Raw genomic sequence first — 19441 nt, 5'->3', positions numbered from 1 at the left:
CAGAGCCAATCGGATGGCCCGCGAACCCCATCCGGGTCCTGGTCGGGAACCGCCCCGTCCGCCCGGTTTCCATAGCAACCCGCCCCTTCCGCGCCTCCCTATTGGCCGCGGGTCGAAGGCGGTGCCTCCCTGAGCCCGCTCCGGCCTCCCGCGCGCGCATTGGCGCTCACTGCGCAGGCGCTATCGGGCGGACGGGTCGCGTCGAGGGACGTTCTGAAGCGACGCGCTGCGCTTCCTGCGAGGGAAAGTCCAAGCTCGAGACAAAAGGGGGGAGGTGAGTAGGAAACATCCGGGTCATTGGCCGCCGCTGCCGCCGCCTGCATCCGGGACACGCGCCTTTGGCCACTACGCGGTAGGCCTCCTCCGCCGAGGAACGGAGCGAGCGAGCGAGCGAAGAGGCCCCGGCGGGAGTAGGCCTGTGCCTGCGCCTCTGGGCCCCGAGGGCGGTCGGTCAATCGGTCGGGCCAGGAAGGGGCGGCCAAGGTCAGGGGGGTCCGTGCCGGTCGAGGCCTCCCTCCTCCTCCCGGTGCTTTTGCGGCCTCTGACTCCCTCCCTCCCTCCCTCCCTGGGTCCCTCTCTCTCTCTGTCTCTTCCGCTCAGAGCTCCGGAGCAGGATGTCTGGGATCGCGCTGAGCCGCCTGGCGCAGGAGAGGAAGGCCTGGAGGAAGGACCACCCCTTCGTGAGTAGAGAAGGCGCCAGGGGACCCGGGAGGGAGGCAGGGACCCAGGGAGGCCGCGGGCCCTTCCCGGCTGACCCCTTCCTCTCGCGCCGCCGCAGGGCTTCGTGGCCGTCCCCACCAAGAACCCCGACGGCACCATGAACCTCATGAACTGGGAGTGCGCCATTCCGGGGAAGAAAGGGGTAAGGCTGCTCAGGAGGAGGGAGGGAGGGAGGGGAGGCTGCCCTCTTGGGCCTGGGAGGGCGAGGGAAGGGAAGGGGGCTCCAGCCGGGGCTGAAGGCCACCCTCCCTCCTTCCTTCCCCGGGCCTTTGTTCCCTTGCAGACGCCTTGGGAAGGAGGCCTCTTCAAGCTGCGGATGCTCTTCAAGGACGACTATCCCTCCTCGCCCCCAAAATGTGAGTCTGGCGCAAGGCCCTCTCTCCCTTCCCTGGACAAAGGCTCCGGAGGCTGGCTGCCAGCGCTTCAGCCGGGGAGGGCTTGGCTCTTCCAGGGAGGGAGGCCTCCTCCCAGTGGGGCTTGCAGGGGCCAAGGGCAGGCAGGGGCTTCCCCTCTCTGTCCTCCCTGGGCCTTTCCTCGAAGCGCTTCCACTGGCAAAGGCTGCGCTCTGGGCGCCAACCCCGTCTCTCTTTGCGCAGGCAAGTTTGAGCCCCCTCTGTTCCACCCCAATGTCTACCCTTCAGGCACAGTGTGCCTCTCCATCCTAGAAGAGGACAAGGACTGGAGGCCTGCCATCACAATTAAACAGGTGAGTGGGACTTGGCTCTGCCTTTGCCCCGATCCAGTCGGCGGCCCTTTGCCTCGGCTGAAGGCGGAAAGGGTCTTCTGAGGGGTGCTGTCCACCTGGACTGGCCTTGTTGCAGGTTTAAAGCCTAGACGCCTGGGAAGTAACTTGGTAACAAGCCAGACTGGTTTTCCAAGTACTCAGTATTGTCTTTAGGCTGGCAGCAAGAGTCTGGGATGTCAGCCTTTCCTGTTGCCTACTGCCTTGCCCTTTTACCCAGAGATGGAACCGTCCAGTTAAACTGACCCTGTTCCCTTTCCCTTACCAACAAACTCCCATAGTCCATCAGCAGGTGCTCTGAAGATGCCAGCCACAGATGCTGCTTGCAAAATGTCAGGAAGAAACCCTTCTAGAACATGGCATTCACAGAGCCCCCGCTCCCAAAAAACCCACCCAAAATCCTCGTTTCATGTCTAGAGACTTCTGCGCGAGGGACTCTTCAACATTTTTAAAAAGTCATGCTTGTTTGGTTTAAATCCATGGCAGTAAATCATCCCTCCCAGGCATCCTGCTAGTGATGAACTGAGCTGTAAGTCTGGCGTAATGCCATTGCAATCCACCTTTTTTAGTCACTGAAGGGGTCAGAATTCTCAATTGAACCCAAAATTGAAAGTAACCAAAAGCCCCGTTAGCTTCAGGACCTGCACCCAAAGCCATTCAGGTAATGAGGAGAGCAGGCAGTCCCTGAGAAGCTTCTGGCTGCGTCCCTGCAGAGAACGGTGGCTTCCTCTGCTAACACTGCCAGGTCCTCCGGAGGCTTCCACAGATGCTGCTGCCGCTACTGTTCTGGGTCTGCCTACCAAGGCCTGGCTGGGCGCCTCTCGAGCCACTTGCTCTTCGCCAGTTGCCTAACTGACTTGTGGCCTGGACTGGGGGGCTGTCCAGATAAAAGGTGGATGGTTGGGAGGGCAGACAGGATAGTTCTTCATGAGGAACGTTTGCACTGTTTCTTTCCAATCTCAACCCATGTTGGCAACCCCAGCTGAAGCCTTCTTTTCTTCTGTGCTCATAGATCTTATTAGGAATCCAAGAACTCCTAAATGAACCAAATATTCAAGACCCAGCTCAAGCAGAGGCTTACACAATCTACTGGTGAGTAGCCTTGTCAAACCAGGGTCTTTCATGACTGGGTTCCCTCTCAGGCAAAGCAGTTCAGAGAACCGTAGCTTCATCTGTACCAAATGTTGTAGTTGGGTAATTTAGCCTAGAGAATTAAGGATGAAGCGATAGCAGCTTTCGCTGGTGTCAGATGGGATGCCAGGGAGAGCATGGGCCCCAGCACAGATGCCCAACAGAGTGGATGTGAGGAAGAACCTCTTGGCATTGTGGGCCCCTGGCGATGGAGCAGGTCGCCTCAGAAAGTACTAGGAAGTTTTCAAGCAGAAATTGGATGTCCACCTCTAGTAACAGCTCTTACTTCATGGTTGTGTGTAGAACACTTCCCTTGCTTTTTGCAGATCATTAGCCGTTTTGTATTTCTGCTTTGATTCTGTCTTACAGCAACCTAAGGCAAGAACCTATCACTGGGTTTTCTTGCCTTTGCCTTCCTCTGAAGCTGAGTATGTGTGGCTTGCCCAGGGTCACCCAGTGGGTCTCCATAGACAGAGGAACACATATCATGCGTTCAGCTTTCTGAGTGGGGCAAGAGAGGTTATTCCGTAGCCGCCTGTCCACCATCTAGTATTCTTCCCCCACAAAGGTGCAGGAAAGGGAGGAGGCAACTGGGCAGTGGGACCCCCTCCCCATCCTCCCCCCATTTGTTTCCTGTCCTGCCTTTGTAGCAAAGGCCTGGACATTGAGGGAACCTCTGCCACCATTAGGGTTTGTCTGCTGAAAGGAGAGTGAAGACCTGGAGAGGTGTGTGTGAAGGGTTTAGTGCTCTGCATCCCATGCAAGGTCTTGGATAGATTCTTGTTTTCTGAGCATCTTTGAGCAACATAAAAATAAACTGATGCTGGGACTGAGTAAAGTTTAGACATCTGCTTTCTTTCTCCTTTGCAAAAAAGGCCCATAACTTTTTTATTATGTCCCTTTAAGTGTGGCTGAAGGAAAGTGTGCTTTTGCCCCCATATTTGATGGCTGAGTATGTGTAGCCTGCATGGTGGCTTGGGTTTTGTGAAACACATAAGGAGGATGTTTTTGGAGGTCTGTCTGATAAAGTGAGGCTGCTATGGCTGATATTTGCATTAAGGAGGGATTCCTCTTGTCTTGTCTGCCAGAGGGACAGTGACTGACTGTTGGGGGGTCAGCCCCAGATGCCAGGCTGCTCCAGTCGTCTCACTTTAGTAGTGAACGCCTTGTGCAACTCTGTTCTTTGGAAACCAAGTTCCTTTTTTCCCCTTTATGTAGCCAAAACAGAGTGGAATATGAAAAGAGGGTTCGAGCACAAGCCAAGAAGTTTGCACCATCATAAGCTTCTGTCATCCAGCATCTTTAAAGGAAGGGATTAATTGGCAAGAACTTGTTTACAAAACTTTTGCAAATCTAATGTCGCTATGTACAATTAATAGTCACTTAGGGGAGGGGGTTGTCTGTGTGCCATTTTCCATATTCGCCACTTGTATACAGTTCTAAATTTGCTGAATTGCCCCCCGTTTTTTCATACAGGGTCTCTTCCTTCAGTCTTTTGTATTTTTGATTGTTACGTAAAACTTGCTTTTATTTTAATATTGATGTCAGTATTTCAACTGCTGTAAAACTATAAACTTTTATACTTCTATAAATTCACTAGTATCTCTAGTTTCTTTGCTCTCTGATGCAGGCATGCTTTAAACTGTTTAGAATACTTTGCCTCTACTTGGCTGTAAGAATAAAACCAACCCTCTGCCCTTTTTTGTCTTCTATCAGTAAGGAATTAGGTTGTTGTTGCTTAGAAGCCTCAGATCCAAAGTCAGCCAGCATCTTGATTCTGCATCACTTCCTTTGTGTTTATGGCGTTTTGTCTGTGTTGCTGTTTAGAGTAAATAAACTGTTTCTATAAAGCTTGTTGTCTCTTTTTTCCCCCATAATAATTCTTCTGTCACTTCCCTAGAAGCCCCTCCAGCAACCACTTGCCACATTCAGTCCAGGCAGCAGCCAGGGCAGCGTTGGTTGCATGGACTGGCCAGTTGGCATACCACCGAACCCCTTGCTTTTGTTGAGCCAACAGATCTGGGAGAGGAGACCCACCACTCTTGCGATAAAGAAAGCTGCAGACCTTTCACTGCTGTTAATGTGGAAATCATCTAACCCTGATGCTTGAATCTGGGAACTGTAACAGTAACATGGCTGTTGCTGTAATCATCTTCATGATCCTGTGAGAACAACATGCCCAACATCAGAGAGAAGTTTATACTTTAACTTCTTGTGCGATTGTCAAACACCTTTTCTCCTTTTCACCAAAGCCCTCTCTTGTCCTTCATGAAGGAGGCCGACCAATCAAGCAACATTCTTGGCAGAAAATGCTCTTAGGTAAGCAATTATGAGTACCTGTGTTAACAGGGTAGCTACAAAAATTAAAGTAAACAAATATGGAACATTACCAAAGTGTACACTTTGGCCAGCCTGAAAACAGGAACAAACTATAATTGTAATTTTTAAAGTTTGTATCTTAGAAGTGGACACAATATACACAGTCATTCTAAAAGATATTAATGAGTGGGTTTTAACTTCTCAAAACAAGGAAGGGAACAATGGAGGAAAAACTGCTCAGTTCTCAGGAATGCCAGGATGAGTGTCTCTCTTGGGCAGCAGAACCAGGGCTGAGAGGGTCACTGTCAACAGAAGGCCTGCTCTCTCTGTTGGCTCAACCCATTGGTCTCCCTTTTGCCCCATCCCCATCTTTGAGTTCCAGGGTACTTTATAATGGAAACTGGTATGACAGACTGCATAGAATCCCTCTACTCCAAACTCACCCCACGCAGTCAACACACAAACAATACAGTTTCAAAGGAGTCCAAGCCCTGAAAGTGAACAAGGGGCAGAAATGCAATTAGCTGGGTGCTTACGGTTCTGCGTTCTTTAGCACCAAAGCCTCCATTTTGCAGGACAGTTTTAAAGTTATGTAGAGAGATCTTATTGCACCTTTGAGACTTAACTGAAAGAAAAAAGTTGGCCGCACAAGCTTTTGTAGACTAGTCTTTCTCAGATGCATTTTTGAAGTTAAACACTCATATTAAGTTAATTCTCTCCCCGCTGAAACATGCCTTTTTTCTCATCTGATGAAAAACCAGTGAACCTTTCTCTCTTGCATTGGCACCTTGCTCCATTTTAGCAGAAACCAAAGTAAGCTTTCTGTCCAGAAAAGGGGACCAGGGACATCAGAGATTCTATCCCTTCATCTATCTTTGCAGAGGAAGGCAAAACCATGACCTAGACTGCCTGGCCTTGTACCAGCAACGCAGCTGACCCTCAAGCTCAAAGGAGAAGCAAGCCAGAGGGCTTGGCTGACACTTTACTGGCCAGGGCAGCAAATGCCCTATTCGCTGCCCGCCAGCCACTTGCAGCTTCTCCCAGGTAGATTCTCAGAGAGGGAATGGCAGGATTTCCAGAAACACATGGAGGCAAGAGCCCTTCACTGTTTCTTTCCTTTAAACATACTCACAGTTTCCTTATAGCAATACCCAATCAAGACATGAAACTGGTAAGAAAAAGAAAATGGGGAGGAGGCTGCTGCAGTAGAGGAATTTACTAGGCAAGCCCAGTCCAAGTGTGAGCCAAAAAGCCACTCGCTGGATGGGGAAGGTGACTGACAAAAGCCCGTAGCCAATGAATGGCTCCTCTTTCCGTGGTTGGAAGTGGAAACAAGGTTAATTCTAAGTGTGTTTTTGCCAAAGCACTGACAAGTCTTAGGGCCGGAGAGTCACTATGTCTTCCATGGCCTCCTGTGCAGCCGGCTTGCTGGGAACAGCGCTGGGGGCATTCAAATCCTCAGGACTGCTGCTGTCGCTGCTGCTGCTCTTTTCATCCTCATCTCCTGATGTTTCTTCCTCTGAACTTTCATCTTCATTAATCCGTCTGCAACCAGAGACCATCATTAATGCAAGCCAATAATAAGTCCAGAAGGTATTGAAAGGAGAACCTTAGAGGACTTACTGTGAAACTCCAACTGGCCTGTTGGGATTAGAAAACTCCACCCCAGAGTCAACATCAAAGGGGTCTGGAAACAAAGAAATCAGGCCTGTTATTCTCTTCCCTTTTTCTTTCTTGAAATGTCAGCAAGAAAACCATTTCTATAAATCTCACTGTACAAGATACAAATACTTAAGAAGTAACTGTAAATAAAACTACAAGTACGATGAAGTCCCAGCAGGGTAGGGCTAATGCGCAGCTGTCCATAAGGGCCCAAGGCATTGGCTGTCAGCAGGCAGAGGGATGTGTAGGCCTGCCCCAGACGCAGGGCATCCTCGCGCCTGTTCTGCCTGGCTTAAACCAAACTCCAAAGAACTGGGAAGCATCTGGTTTAGGCTGAAAGGGATGGTCCTTCCAGCCGCTTAACTGAGGGCAAAGTGTAAGCCAGCGATGAGTGTACAGGGAAACATGGCAGCTTGTCAGAGAGGCCGAAAGGCCAAAGAGACCTGGCACATGAACTTAAGGGGGCTATTTAAGGGGGGGTTATTGGGAGTGTCTGATGCAAAATGCAAGAAACGGAGCCCGTGGATTTACAGGACTTAATGGTAGATGCCACCTATTCAGGAACAGCAGAAAAGTGTATCATGGAGGTGGCAATGCACTGACTGTTAGGGAGGAAGCAATAAACCTGAAAATGGGCAGATTTTTTCCCACAGGATTTATGGGTGCCAACAGCAAAATCCCAAAATTAACTAGAACTGGTGACATGCCGTTGTCCTTCTGACAAAAATTCTCACGGTGATCTTGAATAGGGAACAAAAGGAGGGAGGCAACCGAAGGAGACCGGCCTGGATCCTCCTAGCATTTCTTACCCATTTCCAATTCTTCCTTTTCTTGTGCATGAGCCAAAAATTCTCTCTCTACTTTCAGCACTTCCTCTTCATTGGCACAGGCAGCGTATTTCTCTAGGAGATCTCTATTCAGATCAAGGAACACTTCTCCCCACTTAAATTTGTGCAAAAGGACTGTGGCAAAATCAGAGAATCCTAAAACAAGAAAGAGATGGGCATCCGTTGTCAAGCTCCTCATAATTGTGTAAAACCCAGCCCTTCACTTCTCTGCATCTGAAGCTCTGGTTGCAATGCTACATACACTTTATTTACACACATTAGGGAACTCTGATGGCGGAGGTCTCCAAATTCTGAGCTGAAATCAAAAACAAAGAAGAGTTCTGCCTACAAAGTAGTATATGCCTCTAAGGAAATGCAGCCTGGCCTACCTTTAGCTTGAAGGTAACTCTGTGCCTACCCTTAGTCACGCTGTAGCAGTTCGTAGCCCCTTCCTGCCTCTGTGCGACCAAAGCCCCTCACTCTGGACTGGCTAAAGCAGTGGTTCCCAACCTTCCTAATGCTGTGACCCTTTAACACAGTTCCTCATGTTGTGGTGACCCGAACCCATGCAATTATTTTTGTTGCTACTTCATAGCTGTAATTAAAAAGGTGTTTTCCAGTGGTCTTAGGTGACCCCCATGAAAGGGTCATTCGACCCCCAAAGGGGTCCCGACCCACAGGTTAGGAACCACTGGGCTAGAGCCACAGAGGCCCCCATTCATGGAGGACCCCGGCCGGCTCCAGCGTCTGGATACATGGCCAGCCCTCTGCTCTCCTCCAGAGATAACAGGCAGCGGGTGGGGGCTCTGCGGAGGGTCTGGGGGAGCCCCATGGTGCCCCGACACTATGCTGGGCCATGCAGGAGGACAGCCAAAGGATGCAGAGAGAGCAGCAGGGCAGGGGGGCTCTAGGGAGGAGAAGGAAGAGCGGGAAACAAAGCTCCTGCAAGATCGGGATTCCTCCAGTACTCCAGGGAGATGAGAAGGGCCGCGTCTTCTCCATCCTCACCCACAATGCAGAGAGCGGCAGCAAAGGCTTCCACGCAGGAGAGCTTCCAGGGCCGGCCATAATTCACAGGGTTTGCAGCCACCAAGAAGGGCAGCAGCCGCAGGCAGCCTCCCTTCGTCTTGCTCAATGGCGTCTGGTCCAGCTTGGCCCAGGAACAGTCGATGGCGGCCACTCCGCTCTGGGCCACCGTCTCCCTGGGAAAGAGGCAGATGCTCAGGAGCGCCGGGGGCCTCTGCCGCTGCTCTCCCTCCCTGCGCTTTAGAGACGGAGGCAGGGCTGCCCACAGGCCCTGGAGCCCAAGAGGCAGCAGCCGGAGGCTGGCCGGGGCTCAAAGGAGGCAGGGCCCGGGCGGTTTCTTGGGGCGATTCTCAGAGGCCTTCGGCGTCTCAGGAAAGCCTTTGGAGGCAGGGAGCCCCGGGGCCAGGGCTGCTCCTGCCTCTGCAGAGACGGGGCCTCCGGACCATGGCTTCCCAGGGCCCCCTTCGCAGCCCCAGAGGCCGAAGCCCTCGGGAAGGCTCCCTTCCTTGCAGGCCGCCAACCTGCCTGCCTTCCTGGGCCCCTGTCCTACCTGTCGGCGGGGGAGAGGCGTCGGTGGGCGGCGGGGCTGAGGACCAGGCCCCCGAAGCGCCTCCCGAGAGGCAGCGTCCGCGCCAGCCCCTTCCGCGCCAGCCTCCGCCCGGTGCAGCGCCGGCGATCGCACTGGCCCAGCTCCCACAGGAAGAGGCGCGGGGCAGCAGCGGGAGACGGGGCCCCGCCAGCGCCCGGCTCCGGCTCCGGCTCCGGCTCCAGGGAGGCTGCGGGAGACAGAGAGGGATCCGGGCTCAGCCTTCGCGCCTCCTCCTCCTCCGAGGCCCCTCTGCGCCCAGGCTCACCGCCCTCCTCCGTCGGGCAGCCTCCTTCCCCTTCCCCTTCTCCCGTCCCGGCCCTCGGCCTCCTCCTCGCGGCCCTCCTCCGCTGGCGACCCATCGTCGCCTCGCTGCCCTCCTCGCGCTTCCGGGTCGGAGGCCAACCGGAAGAAGGCCCTCGGCCACTTCCGGCGGAGCAAGATGGCGGCGGCGAGGAAGAGGAGGAGCGGGAGGCCGCCGCCGCTGCTGCTGCTGCTGCTTCTGGCGGCGGGTAAGGAAGGAAGGAAGGGAGGAAGCAGGGCCCCGGCCCCGTTGTCTTAGTCCTCCCTCCGCTCAGCCTCCGCCTCTCTTCCAGGGCCGGTCGCCGGAGGGAAGATGAAGGTCGTGGAGGAGCCCAACAGCTTCGGGTGAGAGAGAGGGAGAGGGAGGGAGCCAGGGAGGGAGCGGAGCCCGGCAGCCCTTCCTTCGGCCTTCCTTCTTCCTCCTCCTCACCGCCCCCTTCCTTCCTTCCTTCCTTCCTTCCTTCCTTCCTTCCTCCAACTCTTCTTTCCAGGCTGAACAACCCCTTCCTGCCTCCGCAGCCGCCGCCCTCGCACCGCCTCCAGCCCAAGGCAGACCCCTCCGACCCCGCAGGTCAGCAGTTCCTGGAGAGAGGGAGGGAGGGAGGGAGGCAGCGGGGCCCCGGGGCTGGCTCTCATCCGGGGCCAGGGGAGGCAGGGGCCTTCCTTCTCTCCATCCCTCCCTCCCTCCCTCCTTCCTGTCTTCCTCCTCCTCCTCCTCGCAGGACCGGCTCATCTCCTGCAGCTCTCAGGGAAGTGCTTCAGCTTCGTGGAGTCCATGTGAGTCTTCCTGGGGAAGCAGGGCCTGTGTCCGTCCGCGGAGGGAGTCATCCGCTGGGCTGACCGGCCTTCCCTCTCTTCCTCATCCTCCAGGTACAAGTACGAGTTCTGCCCCTTCCACAACGTGACGCAACACGAACAGACCTTCCGCTGGAACGCCTACAGCGGGATCCTCGGGTAAAAGCCCCGCAGAGGACTGGCAGGCCCTCCTTGCGCTCTGGACTTGGTGGAGGGAGGGAGGGCCTTTGCAAAGGCACCACTTTCTCCCCCGCAGCCACAGCCGCTTTGCTGATGTACCGCTGAGTCTCCATGAACCCAGAGTCTCTTTAGCCACACTCCTTTGTTGCCCACAGCATGGGGAGTGCAAAGGCCAGGAGATGGAGTAACCTCCAGCCTCATCTTTATGCTTCCCTTTGGATGAGAGGAAGCATCTTGTCTATGTCAGGGACTGGGAAAGTACTAGGGGACTGTGTGACTAATGGGCCAAAGAAGAGCTTACTAACTCTCCTTGCCTTAAGCAAGCTGGAGGGGGACCAAAAAGAACTGAGTTCCCAGGCTGCCTCCTTGGCCTCCTTTCCCTCGGACCTCCCTGCAATGGCTCTGGATGCATGGCTTTGCAGGCGCTTCCTCCGCAGGAGAGGCTCAGCTCCACCCTAATGGCTGGTTATTGTCAAAATGGCAAATCACGGAGCGTGGCAGGAATAGCAAAGCACATAACATGGAGGTTGCTTTGCAATGTCAAACCACAGACTTAGCTGAAGTCTCATAAGAGATTGCAGTCAAATTAGTGTGTAGAAGGCATTCTTACCTATAAAGAGGTGATTTCACAAGCAGCAACAGCACCGGTTTTTAAATTACACTCATCCTTCGATGATTGTGGCATTGATATTTGAAGCTTTGATTATTCACAGATTTGATAGATATGTTCTCTCTAGGAATATCTAGGCCCTCCAGTCCAATTCTTTGCTCAACTTTAACTAAAAGTCGCACTGAAAGACCTAGAGATTCCTAGAGAGAACACTCTACTAGGCCTTTGTAGCTCCTCCATTGCAGTTCTATGGTCAGAGTCTGTCAGACGTTGACTCCAGAGTTGCCCTGGAGGACCTAGAGATTCCTAGAGAGACTACTCTACTAGGCCTTTGTAGTTCCTCCAGTGCAGTTCTATGGTCAGTGTCTGTCGGACGTTGGCCACAGAGTTGCCCTGGAGGACCTAGAGATTCCTAGAGAGACTACTCTACTAGGCCTTTGTAGTTCCTCCAGCACAGTTCTATGGTCAGTGTCTGTCGGACGTTGGCCACAGAGTTGCCTTGGAGGACCTAGATATTCCTAGAAAGAACACTCTCCTAGGCCTTTGTAGCTCCTCCATTGCAGTTCTGTGGTCAGTGTCTGTTGGACGTTGGCCACAGAGTTGCCCTGGAAGACCTTGAGATTCCTAGAGAGACTACTAGGCCTTTGTAGCTCCTCCAGCGCAGTTCTATGGTCAGTGTCTGTCAGACGTTGACCATAGAGTTGCACTGAAAGACCTAGAGATTCCTAGAGAGGTGTCCTCTCAGGTAAAAACATGGTGTTTTTATTATTTGTGTTTTTCCCATATTCACAGTGGGATTGTAGTTAGTTTCCTCCAACTACCAAACAGTAACCAGAGGACTCGGCAGCGTTGTGCTGAAACTCACTTCTGAAGGTTCCTGTCCAGTCACAGAATTATTATTTCACTTTGGGGAGGGAGGTTTCCCCTTCGAAGACTCAGCTGGAGCACTGATCGCACACTGCCTAAGATGCATTGGCTACACCTTGATTCCACATTCGTAATGCTTGCTATAAAGGCACACTGAGGGAACACCTCAACTTCGCTGGCAAAATGGCTGAAGGTCCATGCACTGTCTGAAAACCCAGTGCTATTTCTTTTTTCCCATTGTGTTTAGCAGAAGGGATAAAACCTTAAAAATAGCCTTGTCAATGCCAACAACCCCCACCCAAGTCACAGGTCACCACTCAGTTATGGGGGGACTGGAGCATAGGCTTCTTGGTGCAGTTCCAAATTCTGCTTTCCATGACTTCTGAAACTAATGAAGAGGGACCTTCCTGGAGTTTTGTGTCCAGGAGAAGAGAGAGCTAGGATCCCATCGCATAACGGCCAATGGCCTGAGCAGTGGTCTCTCAGCCTTGCCTTTGGGAATCGGCCATTCTAGATGGAATTGACCGCCCGCCTCCTCATACAGAGCCCAGGAACCAAACTGGAATGGTCTTGATAGTTGTAGGTTACATTATTGCAGATTTAACTTTTGAACAGTTAAACCTGCAATTTTTTTTTTAAATGCCAGCTTTTGTCGATATTTGTTTGTGTTTAGTTTCATGGTTGTTTGTCACACAGTCCCCTCTAATATACTTGGTTTCCATCTAGAATCTGGCATGAATGGGAAATAGAAAACAAGACGTTTGTAGGCATGTGGATGAGAGATGGCGATTCGTGTGAAACCAAGAACAGGGAGACAAAGGTAAGAGGACAAATGGTGAGGGAACCTGGCTTTCTCCTGGTTTTGCTCTCTGGATCTTTAAAAATGTTCCAAGACTTTGCAAAAAGGCACCTATGTGATAGGCTTGCTTCACTTCTTCCGTCTTGTCTGCTTTTTAGGTACTTCTTGTGTGCGGAAAGAAGAACAAGTTGGCCCACGTGTCTGAACCGAGCACCTGTGTTTATTCCCTTACCTTTGAAACGCCACTTGTGTGCCACCCGCATTCTCTCTTAGGTACGATAAATACATCTTTTCATGGGTGGGACTCTGGCGCGAAGCCCTTCAGATCAGGCCTTTAGGCCGGGTCCCTGCTGGAATGGACCTTTTGGATCAGGTGCTGAATGGTAGATCAGCACCTCCAGGGAACAAGCCCCTTCTCCCCGCAACTCCCTTGGGCTTCACTGAGCCGCCCAAGACCCCGGCTGTCTGTGAGAAACAGCTGGCTGCAAAAAGGAGGAAGACCAAAGGGATTTTCTCTTGGTTGTTCAACTGTATTTTAACAGCCTTCTGATCTGCTGTGTTGATGTTACTCAGAGATGTCTGAACTGTTAAGATGTTTGCATTTTGAGATTGATTATTTTGGGACCACAGCTGTACTGAGAAATTTTGCTAGATAAATGCAAAAAATACAGCTGTTACATCCGTTAACAGGAGAGTCAGATGGTAGTTGCTGCTAGGATAAGAGTCCGTGGCTGTTGGAAACGTGAGGGGTGCACTGCCATGTTGAGCAGAATCCTAAGTAAATTTTCAGAAGTGCAAACAATTAGTGGTAACAAAATTAAGGGAGAAACCCCCCCCCCCCAAGAGTGGCATCTGGATGAAGAAGTGGAAGAGAGGGGGAAGGCTGCTGGGATAGAGCCGAGTCCTTGTTAGTTATAGGGATGCGGCAGCTCAAGGGGTAAGACGCTGGCTCTGTTGATCACAGGTCCGGCAGGTGAGCAGTTCAAATGCCGCATGATGGGGTGAGCTCCCATCACTGGCTCTTTGGCACTTTGGCACTTTGGCTCATAATGGAGATAAGCACCGGCCCCTATGGCCGGACACAACTTGACAACCTTGTCAATGGGGAATGCCTTTGCCTTTTACCTTGTTGGTGATGAGGCAAGGCGTAGGCTTCTTCTGTAGCACCCGTTTCAGCTCCCACAATTCCTGCTGCGGCCACATTGGCTACTGGGTCTGGTGGTTTCCTGTGGGGTTAGGCTTTTGTGTTGTTAGTCGTGGCTCTGCATCAGAGATTGTTGCAACTAGCATACGTTTAGGATACTGTAAGGCTCCAGCCTTCTCCCTCTGCCTGGAAGCAGATCAGATGTTCCCTTTGAGCCAAGCAGCCTAGGTAAAGAAAGAGATGCTTCCTTGTTGCAGTGTATCCAGCCCTGTCTGAAGTGCTCCAGAGAAAATGGGATGCAGTGGAGCAGTTGCTGTATGATGAGCTCATCACAGAACAGGTAAATCTCCCGCTTCTGTGTGCCTCCCATTCAGGGGGTGAGAGTGGGTCTCCTCTCCAGGCAGAAGCTGCTCCAGAGCCCTTGGATGTCTGTGGTGATGGCCAGACCTACATGCCTAGCCTTCCTGGAGCCTGCAGTTCCTGAGGCTTGGGGAAAGGCTGCCTTTGGGTACAACTACTGTGGACCCTTCCCATTCGTGGGGTTCAGTTCCAGGGTCCCCACTGGATGGGACAAAAGGGGGAGGTCACACCCCATACTATTTAGTGGGCTTTATTGGCGCATCCATGTGCATGCACCGCCATTGAATAATATGAAATGTGATCTGTGGGTTGGGTGTATGGTTGTATTGTGTAGTTTACAGCATGTTGGATAAAAAATCTGAAACAGTAAATTAACTCATTTCCTATAAGGGTGTCAAAGGAATTGTTAGTATTCTAGAGGATGCAGTTTAATAAAGAAATGTATTATTTAGAAATAACTGAGGAGCCAGGTTTGAGTGGTGGATGATGGAATGGTGGGTTTGAATCTTAGGCCCTGAACAGACTGGCCTGAAAGGGTGGCCTGAGGGTGGAGTTGAGGCGTTGCATCCACATGACACACACCCCGACTCCGACCCCAGGCTCCCTGACACTGCGCACCGCTCCACATGGCGCCATGGCACTCCTCCAGCGGTGCATCCATACTATGTGGCGCCAAAGGAGCGCCGTATACACGTGGCGGCCTGGGCATGGCACCCTTTCCATGGCACGAAAAGGAGCCGCTCCTTGGGTCAGGGCTGCAGCTGTTTCTACAACCCCTTTGTCTCTTTCTTTACCCAGATTAGAGACTAGGGTTCAAATTCAGGCTCAGCTCTGGAAACCCACTGGGTGCCCTGGGCAAGTTACACGCTCTCGGCCTCAGAAGGCAAAGGCAAGCCTGAAGAAATGTTGCCCAGAAAATGCTGGGATAGCTTTGCCTTAGAGTTGCCACTAAGTCAGAAATGACTTGAAGGCACACAACAGCAAAGAAATAACTCAGATAATTGTTCAGATGTGTGTACCAACAACATACTCTTTTTAAATATTGCTGGTATAATAAACTGAACAATCGTTTGAGTTATAGATGACACCTTTATTTTATTTTTACGACCTACTGAGTATTCATTCCGCTGTTGATCAGCTTTTGCCATCCAAAAGTGCTTCCCAATATCTATCTGGAATCTTTTTTCTTGTGATTCTTGTAACTGGGATTCCTTGGTTCATGTTTCTGTCTGGAGCAGCAGGAAAAAAGCTTGCTCTATCTTCTACATGCTACTCCTTCTGTTATTTAAAGGTGGCGATCTTGTCACCTTTTGCAAGCTAAGCATACATTTCATTTTTATTCTATTTAGTGATGTCATTTGTATTTGTATTTGTATGCTGTCTTTCTCCCAGAAGGGGCCAAGTTGGCTCAGCAAATATACATAGCTCCCTAAGCTGTTCTTCATAGCTGAATTAACCAAATTGATCCATTCACTCTTTCTCCGCCTCTCTTTCTGATGGTCTCTTGGAATAATTCGACCTGCATCAACCCTTAGTTACAAAATTTGTAACTAAGAACACTGTATTGGGGATATTGTATTGTGTCTTGATGTTTATGTGTAGTTTTAGCAGAAGGAGGGAGGTTAAGGGGATTAGGGAAATTTTATTGTTGTCTGTATAGCAGTTTTATTGGACTGTTATGGATGTTGACTGTTGTTATGAATAGATTTATTATTATTATTATTATTATTATGTTCCTAGACCTGTTTCCTTTTTGCTTACCTTCCTCTATATACACTGCACTAAATATAGGGATCAGACTGTACATGAATTTTGAACGGGGAACTTAATTTAAAACTAGGTTTGTTTTGGTACCCCCCTTCCCCCAGGGATACAAGAAAAAGCTGAGAGAGATCTATGAAGAAGCTAGCTTTTTTAAATCAGCAAGAGAAACAGAAGAGAAGAGAACAAAATCCCCACAGGAGACATTTGGCTCCTTGGAAAGGTGCAATAAGGTACATGAAGTGGTGCTCAGATCCTTCCTTGCCTGGGAACCTTGGCTGATCTTATCAAATGGAAGCAGGTGGGGAAGAGGAGGGATGTTGTACCAAGTCACCAAGCAAACAACCCCCTGCTTTCGATTAATATTTGTCCTGCAGCTAAAAGTGGGGTGAATAAGTGGCACTGGAAATGCCCCATGGCTCCTTTGCAAAACTTTGTGCCTCAGGCCTGTGTTTACAGATGTCTCCCAGAGAGAATCAGTGTCTTGATGTGAAGGATGCCAGTATTCATGCTGTTTGCTTTTGTTTGCAAGGCCTCTCTACCTGGATGTTTTGTATATTATTACATTGATGTTTATGCTTGTGGAGAACCCATCTGAGATTAAACACTCCTCCCTTCCTTCCTCTAGGATTACAAGAAACTTTCTGAAGATCTGCAGAAACTTAAACATTTATTAAGTCAGCATGGTGTTGCATATGAAACTGTCCTAAGTAAGTCTGACATGTCCCCCCCTCCTCCTCTTTATTGCTTACTATAGTTGCAGTCTTAAGAACGTATGAAATTTTGAGAGTAAAGGTAGGAATGTAGTAGGAGGTTCTTCAGGGAACTTCCCAAACACTTACTAGATGACTCTACCTTAGTCTGTCCACCAAGAAAGCAAGGGCCCAAGACTGTTTGGGTTCTTCGCTTTGAGGGGATTGGCTTACTCAAGTGGTTGTTACGCTTTCTGTCTTTCTGTCCACCTTTTAAAGTATGCAGGGCATGAACATTGAATGGAGCTTTCCTTGTCAAATAATTGCTAATTAGGGTAATGCTACTAATGGCTAGTTAACTCCAGGTGGGACTGGGAAAAGCCTCCCATCTAAAGCCCTTAGGAGCTGCTCTGCCAGTAGATTGTATGGACCTCAGTAAGACCTGTTCCATTATTTCTCTCTGTTACAGCTGAAAGCAGTGATGAAAAGCACGTTGCAAAAAGGCTTGTGGTGGAAACGTCAGCTCCTGCTGTTTTGTCAAAGGCTTATCAGCAGCTGCGTGGAGATGCGGGGGCCTAGAACGGCTCCCTACCAAGGAACTGATCTGTTGGCTTGCTCAGCGTCGGTCAGCTGTTGGCCATCCAGATGGAACTGTGAAAGGAGAGCGTGCGTGGGCCGTTTCCTCAAAAGGCAGAGGCTCCGCAGGCCAGCTTCTGGGCTGCTCCTGACAGGGCTCTCCAGACTGTGCCTCTGGGGCTGTGATAGCAAGTGAGCGGAGCCATGGGTGCCTTTGTGCCGGGATGCTGTCCCGGAGGCAGTTCATGGCCATCGCTGTTTTACTCTATCTGCCTCTGAATGATCCACTCTGTTACTACAGGTCCTGATAACACTACCATCAGAGAACATTTTGTTACACCTCCTCACTGTCTACTCTCCCTACTCCCTACTGTCCAGAAAAGGTGCCGTGGCTCCCCATTCAGCCATTGGAAAGGGGCAGTGCCCTGTTGCTTGTTGTGGGATTTATAACCCATTCAGAGAAGGCACCATGATTCTGCCTTCATTGTCTCTCTGCCCGTTGCTTGTGGGCTGCGTTGCTGGTTGCTGGAATGTTGTCCTATAAAATGCATTGGTTGATTTAAGAAGCCTTACTGACGCGTCTTTTAACTGAACGTAAGTTGCTGTCCTAATTTCTTATTGTTTGCTAGCCGCTGTGATGCGTGGGGGGAGTCTGCAGTCTGTTGTTTGCTGAGTTTTGAAAAGATGTCTGCTCTTTGGGTCCCCCTAAGGATAAAGCAATTGTAAACCTCTTTTTCCTTCACCGCAAACTGTGTCCCAGGACTAAAAAGGATCTTGACCCCCCCCCCTTTTAGTTTGAGACTTTTTTGGCGCCTCAGCAGTTAAGAGGCTAATCCTCCTGAGTCTTCTGTCTGGGGCTGAAGTCCCCAACGGTGAGCTTGGGTTTCTTTTAACCTGATAATTGAATTGCTCCCAAAGTTATTTTCCAAGAACCATGGACAGCTGTCTTAGAGACGCAGAGACTTGTTCCCATGAGCCTGCCAGTTTCCAGCCATAAGCTTAGTCTTCCTAAGTCTGACGCTATTCAAAAGGTCTGCAAGGAAGCCTGGTCAACCCCAGCTTAGCCTGGCAGGTAAGGGCTAGTCCCCACTGAGCAGAGTTTGCTGGGACTTTGAAATCTTAGTGGTAAAACTGGGCTTTGTTTTTTAGTTTGATGCAAATTCAAAGCTACCTCTAAGGAGGGCTGGAGGTGGCTCTCTTTGGCCCTAGGCCTGGAGCATTCTTGAGCTTTTGGCTGTCTTTCACTCCTGGGACCCGCTTTGGGCCCCTCTGGCCAATGATCCAGAGGAGGCTCCCTCCAAGCAGACGAGGGTCGACCCCTTGCCCTCCATTGCTCTCCAGAGAGAGAGGTCCCAGGCCTGGCCTCCAGAGCAGAAAGGACCCTAACCCTCTTCCTTCCAAGGCCGCAGGGGCCAGAGGCACCCCCCTTGAAAGGCCTTGGGCAGGACGGGGGTCTAGTTTAATTTTTATTCCTTTTAACATGAGATTGCATTCATTCATCCCATTCCGCCTTGTTTCCACTTTTCTTGTTCCTTGATTGGGTGCCATGTCTTCCGCTGTACTTTCCCTTCTCTCTCGCTGTCGCCCAAAGGACCCTCGCAGCCGCCTTTCCCAGCGCAGGACTCAATGGGCGGGAAAGGCAGAAGAGGCTGCCATGTTCCCCTGCGGCCACCAGAGGGCGGACAAGGACAGGGAAGAGGAAAAACAGCGCTCTGATTGGCCGCCTATTTCTGAGGGGTTTGGCCCTATGCCTTTTACCTGTCCCTTCCTCCGCTTTGATTGGCTGCCTATTTCTGAGGGGCGTGGCCTCATTCCTTTTACCTGGCCCTTCCATCCTCCTCTTACTGGCTGCCTATTCCAAAGTCTACCCCCAGGACCCTAAAATCCGCTAAAAGGGGGCCTTGGAAGGAAGACGATATAGAAGGCGGGGGGGGGTGCCTAAAAGGCAGCCTTTCTACGCCCTGGAGCCCTTCAAAACGCTTTTGGATGAAATCCCCCTCATCTTCTGGCCCTCGAGGCAGTGGCCCTGTTTTCCCAGGGGGGTTATGGGAATTGTAGTCCTTCGGAGTGTTCTGGTGGCGGGAAGGGGGCATTGCTGCGGCCTGTCCGCTGCTCAAAGCCACGAAAGCGCCTCCTGCCTTGCTCTCAGCCACCTTCTGGCGGCGCCCTTGGCATACTGCAGCAGGCTTAATGACTAATGGCTGCTATTCTTCTCTCGGCGTGGTCGCTGCTGCGCTTGCACATGAGGAGAAAATCGGCCAGAGTCATCGTATCATGGCGGTGGTGGTGGAAGGGGGCGTTGCGGGAGGGAACGCAATTTGCGATTGACCTTTTGCGATCT

General features: G+C 51.2%; 3 protein-coding genes across 5 annotated transcripts; 2 read left to right on the top strand and 1 right to left on the bottom strand.

Annotated features, from left to right (window-relative positions):
• Nucleotides 1-164: 164 nt before the first annotated feature.
• LOC149306147 (SUMO-conjugating enzyme UBC9) lies at nt 165-4443 on the top strand. Of its 3 annotated transcripts, none has more exons than XM_089476829.1 (7): nt 165-274; nt 601-680; nt 779-862; nt 1004-1076; nt 1317-1426; nt 2475-2554; nt 3812-4443. In XM_089476829.1, exons 2-7 carry the CDS (start codon nt 615-617, stop codon nt 3873-3875), a joined length of 477 nt encoding a protein of 158 aa, XP_089332955.1. In that variant the 5' UTR covers nt 165-274; nt 601-614; the 3' UTR covers nt 3876-4443. The 3 variants fall into 3 exon arrangements, with proteins under 3 accessions (XP_089332955.1, XP_089332957.1, XP_089332956.1); XM_089476831.1 differs by lacking the exon at nt 165-274 and adding an exon at nt 288-352; XM_089476830.1 differs by lacking the exon at nt 165-274 and adding an exon at nt 359-483.
• Nucleotides 4444-5028: 585 nt separating this feature from the next.
• On the bottom strand, nt 5029-9780 carry LOC149306146 (18S rRNA aminocarboxypropyltransferase-like). The gene is made up of 5 exons (XM_089476825.1): nt 8978-9780; nt 8410-8603; nt 7384-7557; nt 6536-6599; nt 5029-6457 (listed from the first exon to the last, which is right to left on the bottom strand). Exons 1-5 carry the CDS (start codon nt 9373-9375, stop codon nt 6289-6291), a joined length of 999 nt encoding a protein of 332 aa, XP_089332951.1. The 5' UTR covers nt 9376-9780; the 3' UTR covers nt 5029-6288.
• Nucleotides 9427-17666, top strand: LOC149306145 (N-acetylglucosamine-1-phosphotransferase subunit gamma-like). Its single transcript, XM_089476826.1, has 11 exons — nt 9427-9525; nt 9610-9661; nt 9808-9887; nt 10039-10093; nt 10187-10270; nt 12495-12588; nt 12726-12840; nt 13969-14051; nt 15940-16065; nt 16461-16542; nt 16994-17666. Exons 1-11 carry the CDS (start codon nt 9456-9458, stop codon nt 17101-17103), a joined length of 951 nt encoding a protein of 316 aa, XP_089332952.1. The 5' UTR covers nt 9427-9455; the 3' UTR covers nt 17104-17666.
• Nucleotides 17667-19441: the final 1775 nt, after the last annotated feature.

This window comes from Sceloporus occidentalis, unplaced genomic scaffold, assembly GCF_023333645.1.
Source record: "Sceloporus occidentalis isolate IW3139 unplaced genomic scaffold, rSceOcc1.0.p SCAF_10, whole genome shotgun sequence".
NCBI lineage: Eukaryota > Metazoa > Chordata > Lepidosauria > Squamata > Phrynosomatidae > Sceloporus > Sceloporus occidentalis.
This window is presented reverse-complemented; position numbering and strand designations above follow the sequence as displayed.

What these genes read in the sequence shown, in the direction of transcription:
- LOC149306146 (XM_089476825.1), bottom strand. Translation starts at nt 9,375, where the DNA reads ATGGGTCGCCAGCGGAGGAGGGCCGCGAGGAGGAGGCCGAGGGCCGGG. An exon ending in CGCCTCTCCCCCGCCGACAG is followed by an intron (nt 8,604 to 8,977) that starts GTAGGACAGGGG and finishes CCTCTTTCCCAG; the next exon opens with GGAGACGGTGGCCCAGAGCG. An exon ending in AGGCCAGTTGGAGTTTCACA is followed by an intron (nt 6,458 to 6,535) that starts GTAAGTCCTCTA and finishes CTCTGGTTGCAG; the next exon opens with ACGGATTAATGAAGATGAAA.
- LOC149306145 (XM_089476826.1), top strand. Translation starts at nt 9,456, where the DNA reads ATGGCGGCGGCGAGGAAGAGGAGGAGCGGGAGGCCGCCGCCGCTGCTG. An exon ending in GAGGAGCCCAACAGCTTCGG is followed by an intron (nt 9,662 to 9,807) that starts GTGAGAGAGAGG and finishes TCTTCTTTCCAG; the next exon opens with GCTGAACAACCCCTTCCTGC. An exon ending in TTCAGCTTCGTGGAGTCCAT is followed by an intron (nt 10,094 to 10,186) that starts GTGAGTCTTCCT and finishes CTCATCCTCCAG; the next exon opens with GTACAAGTACGAGTTCTGCC.
- LOC149306147 (XM_089476829.1), top strand. Translation starts at nt 615, where the DNA reads ATGTCTGGGATCGCGCTGAGCCGCCTGGCGCAGGAGAGGAAGGCCTGG. An exon ending in TCCCTCCTCGCCCCCAAAAT is followed by an intron (nt 1,077 to 1,316) that starts GTGAGTCTGGCG and finishes CTCTTTGCGCAG; the next exon opens with GCAAGTTTGAGCCCCCTCTG. An exon ending in GAGGCTTACACAATCTACTG is followed by an intron (nt 2,555 to 3,811) that starts GTGAGTAGCCTT and finishes CCCTTTATGTAG; the next exon opens with CCAAAACAGAGTGGAATATG.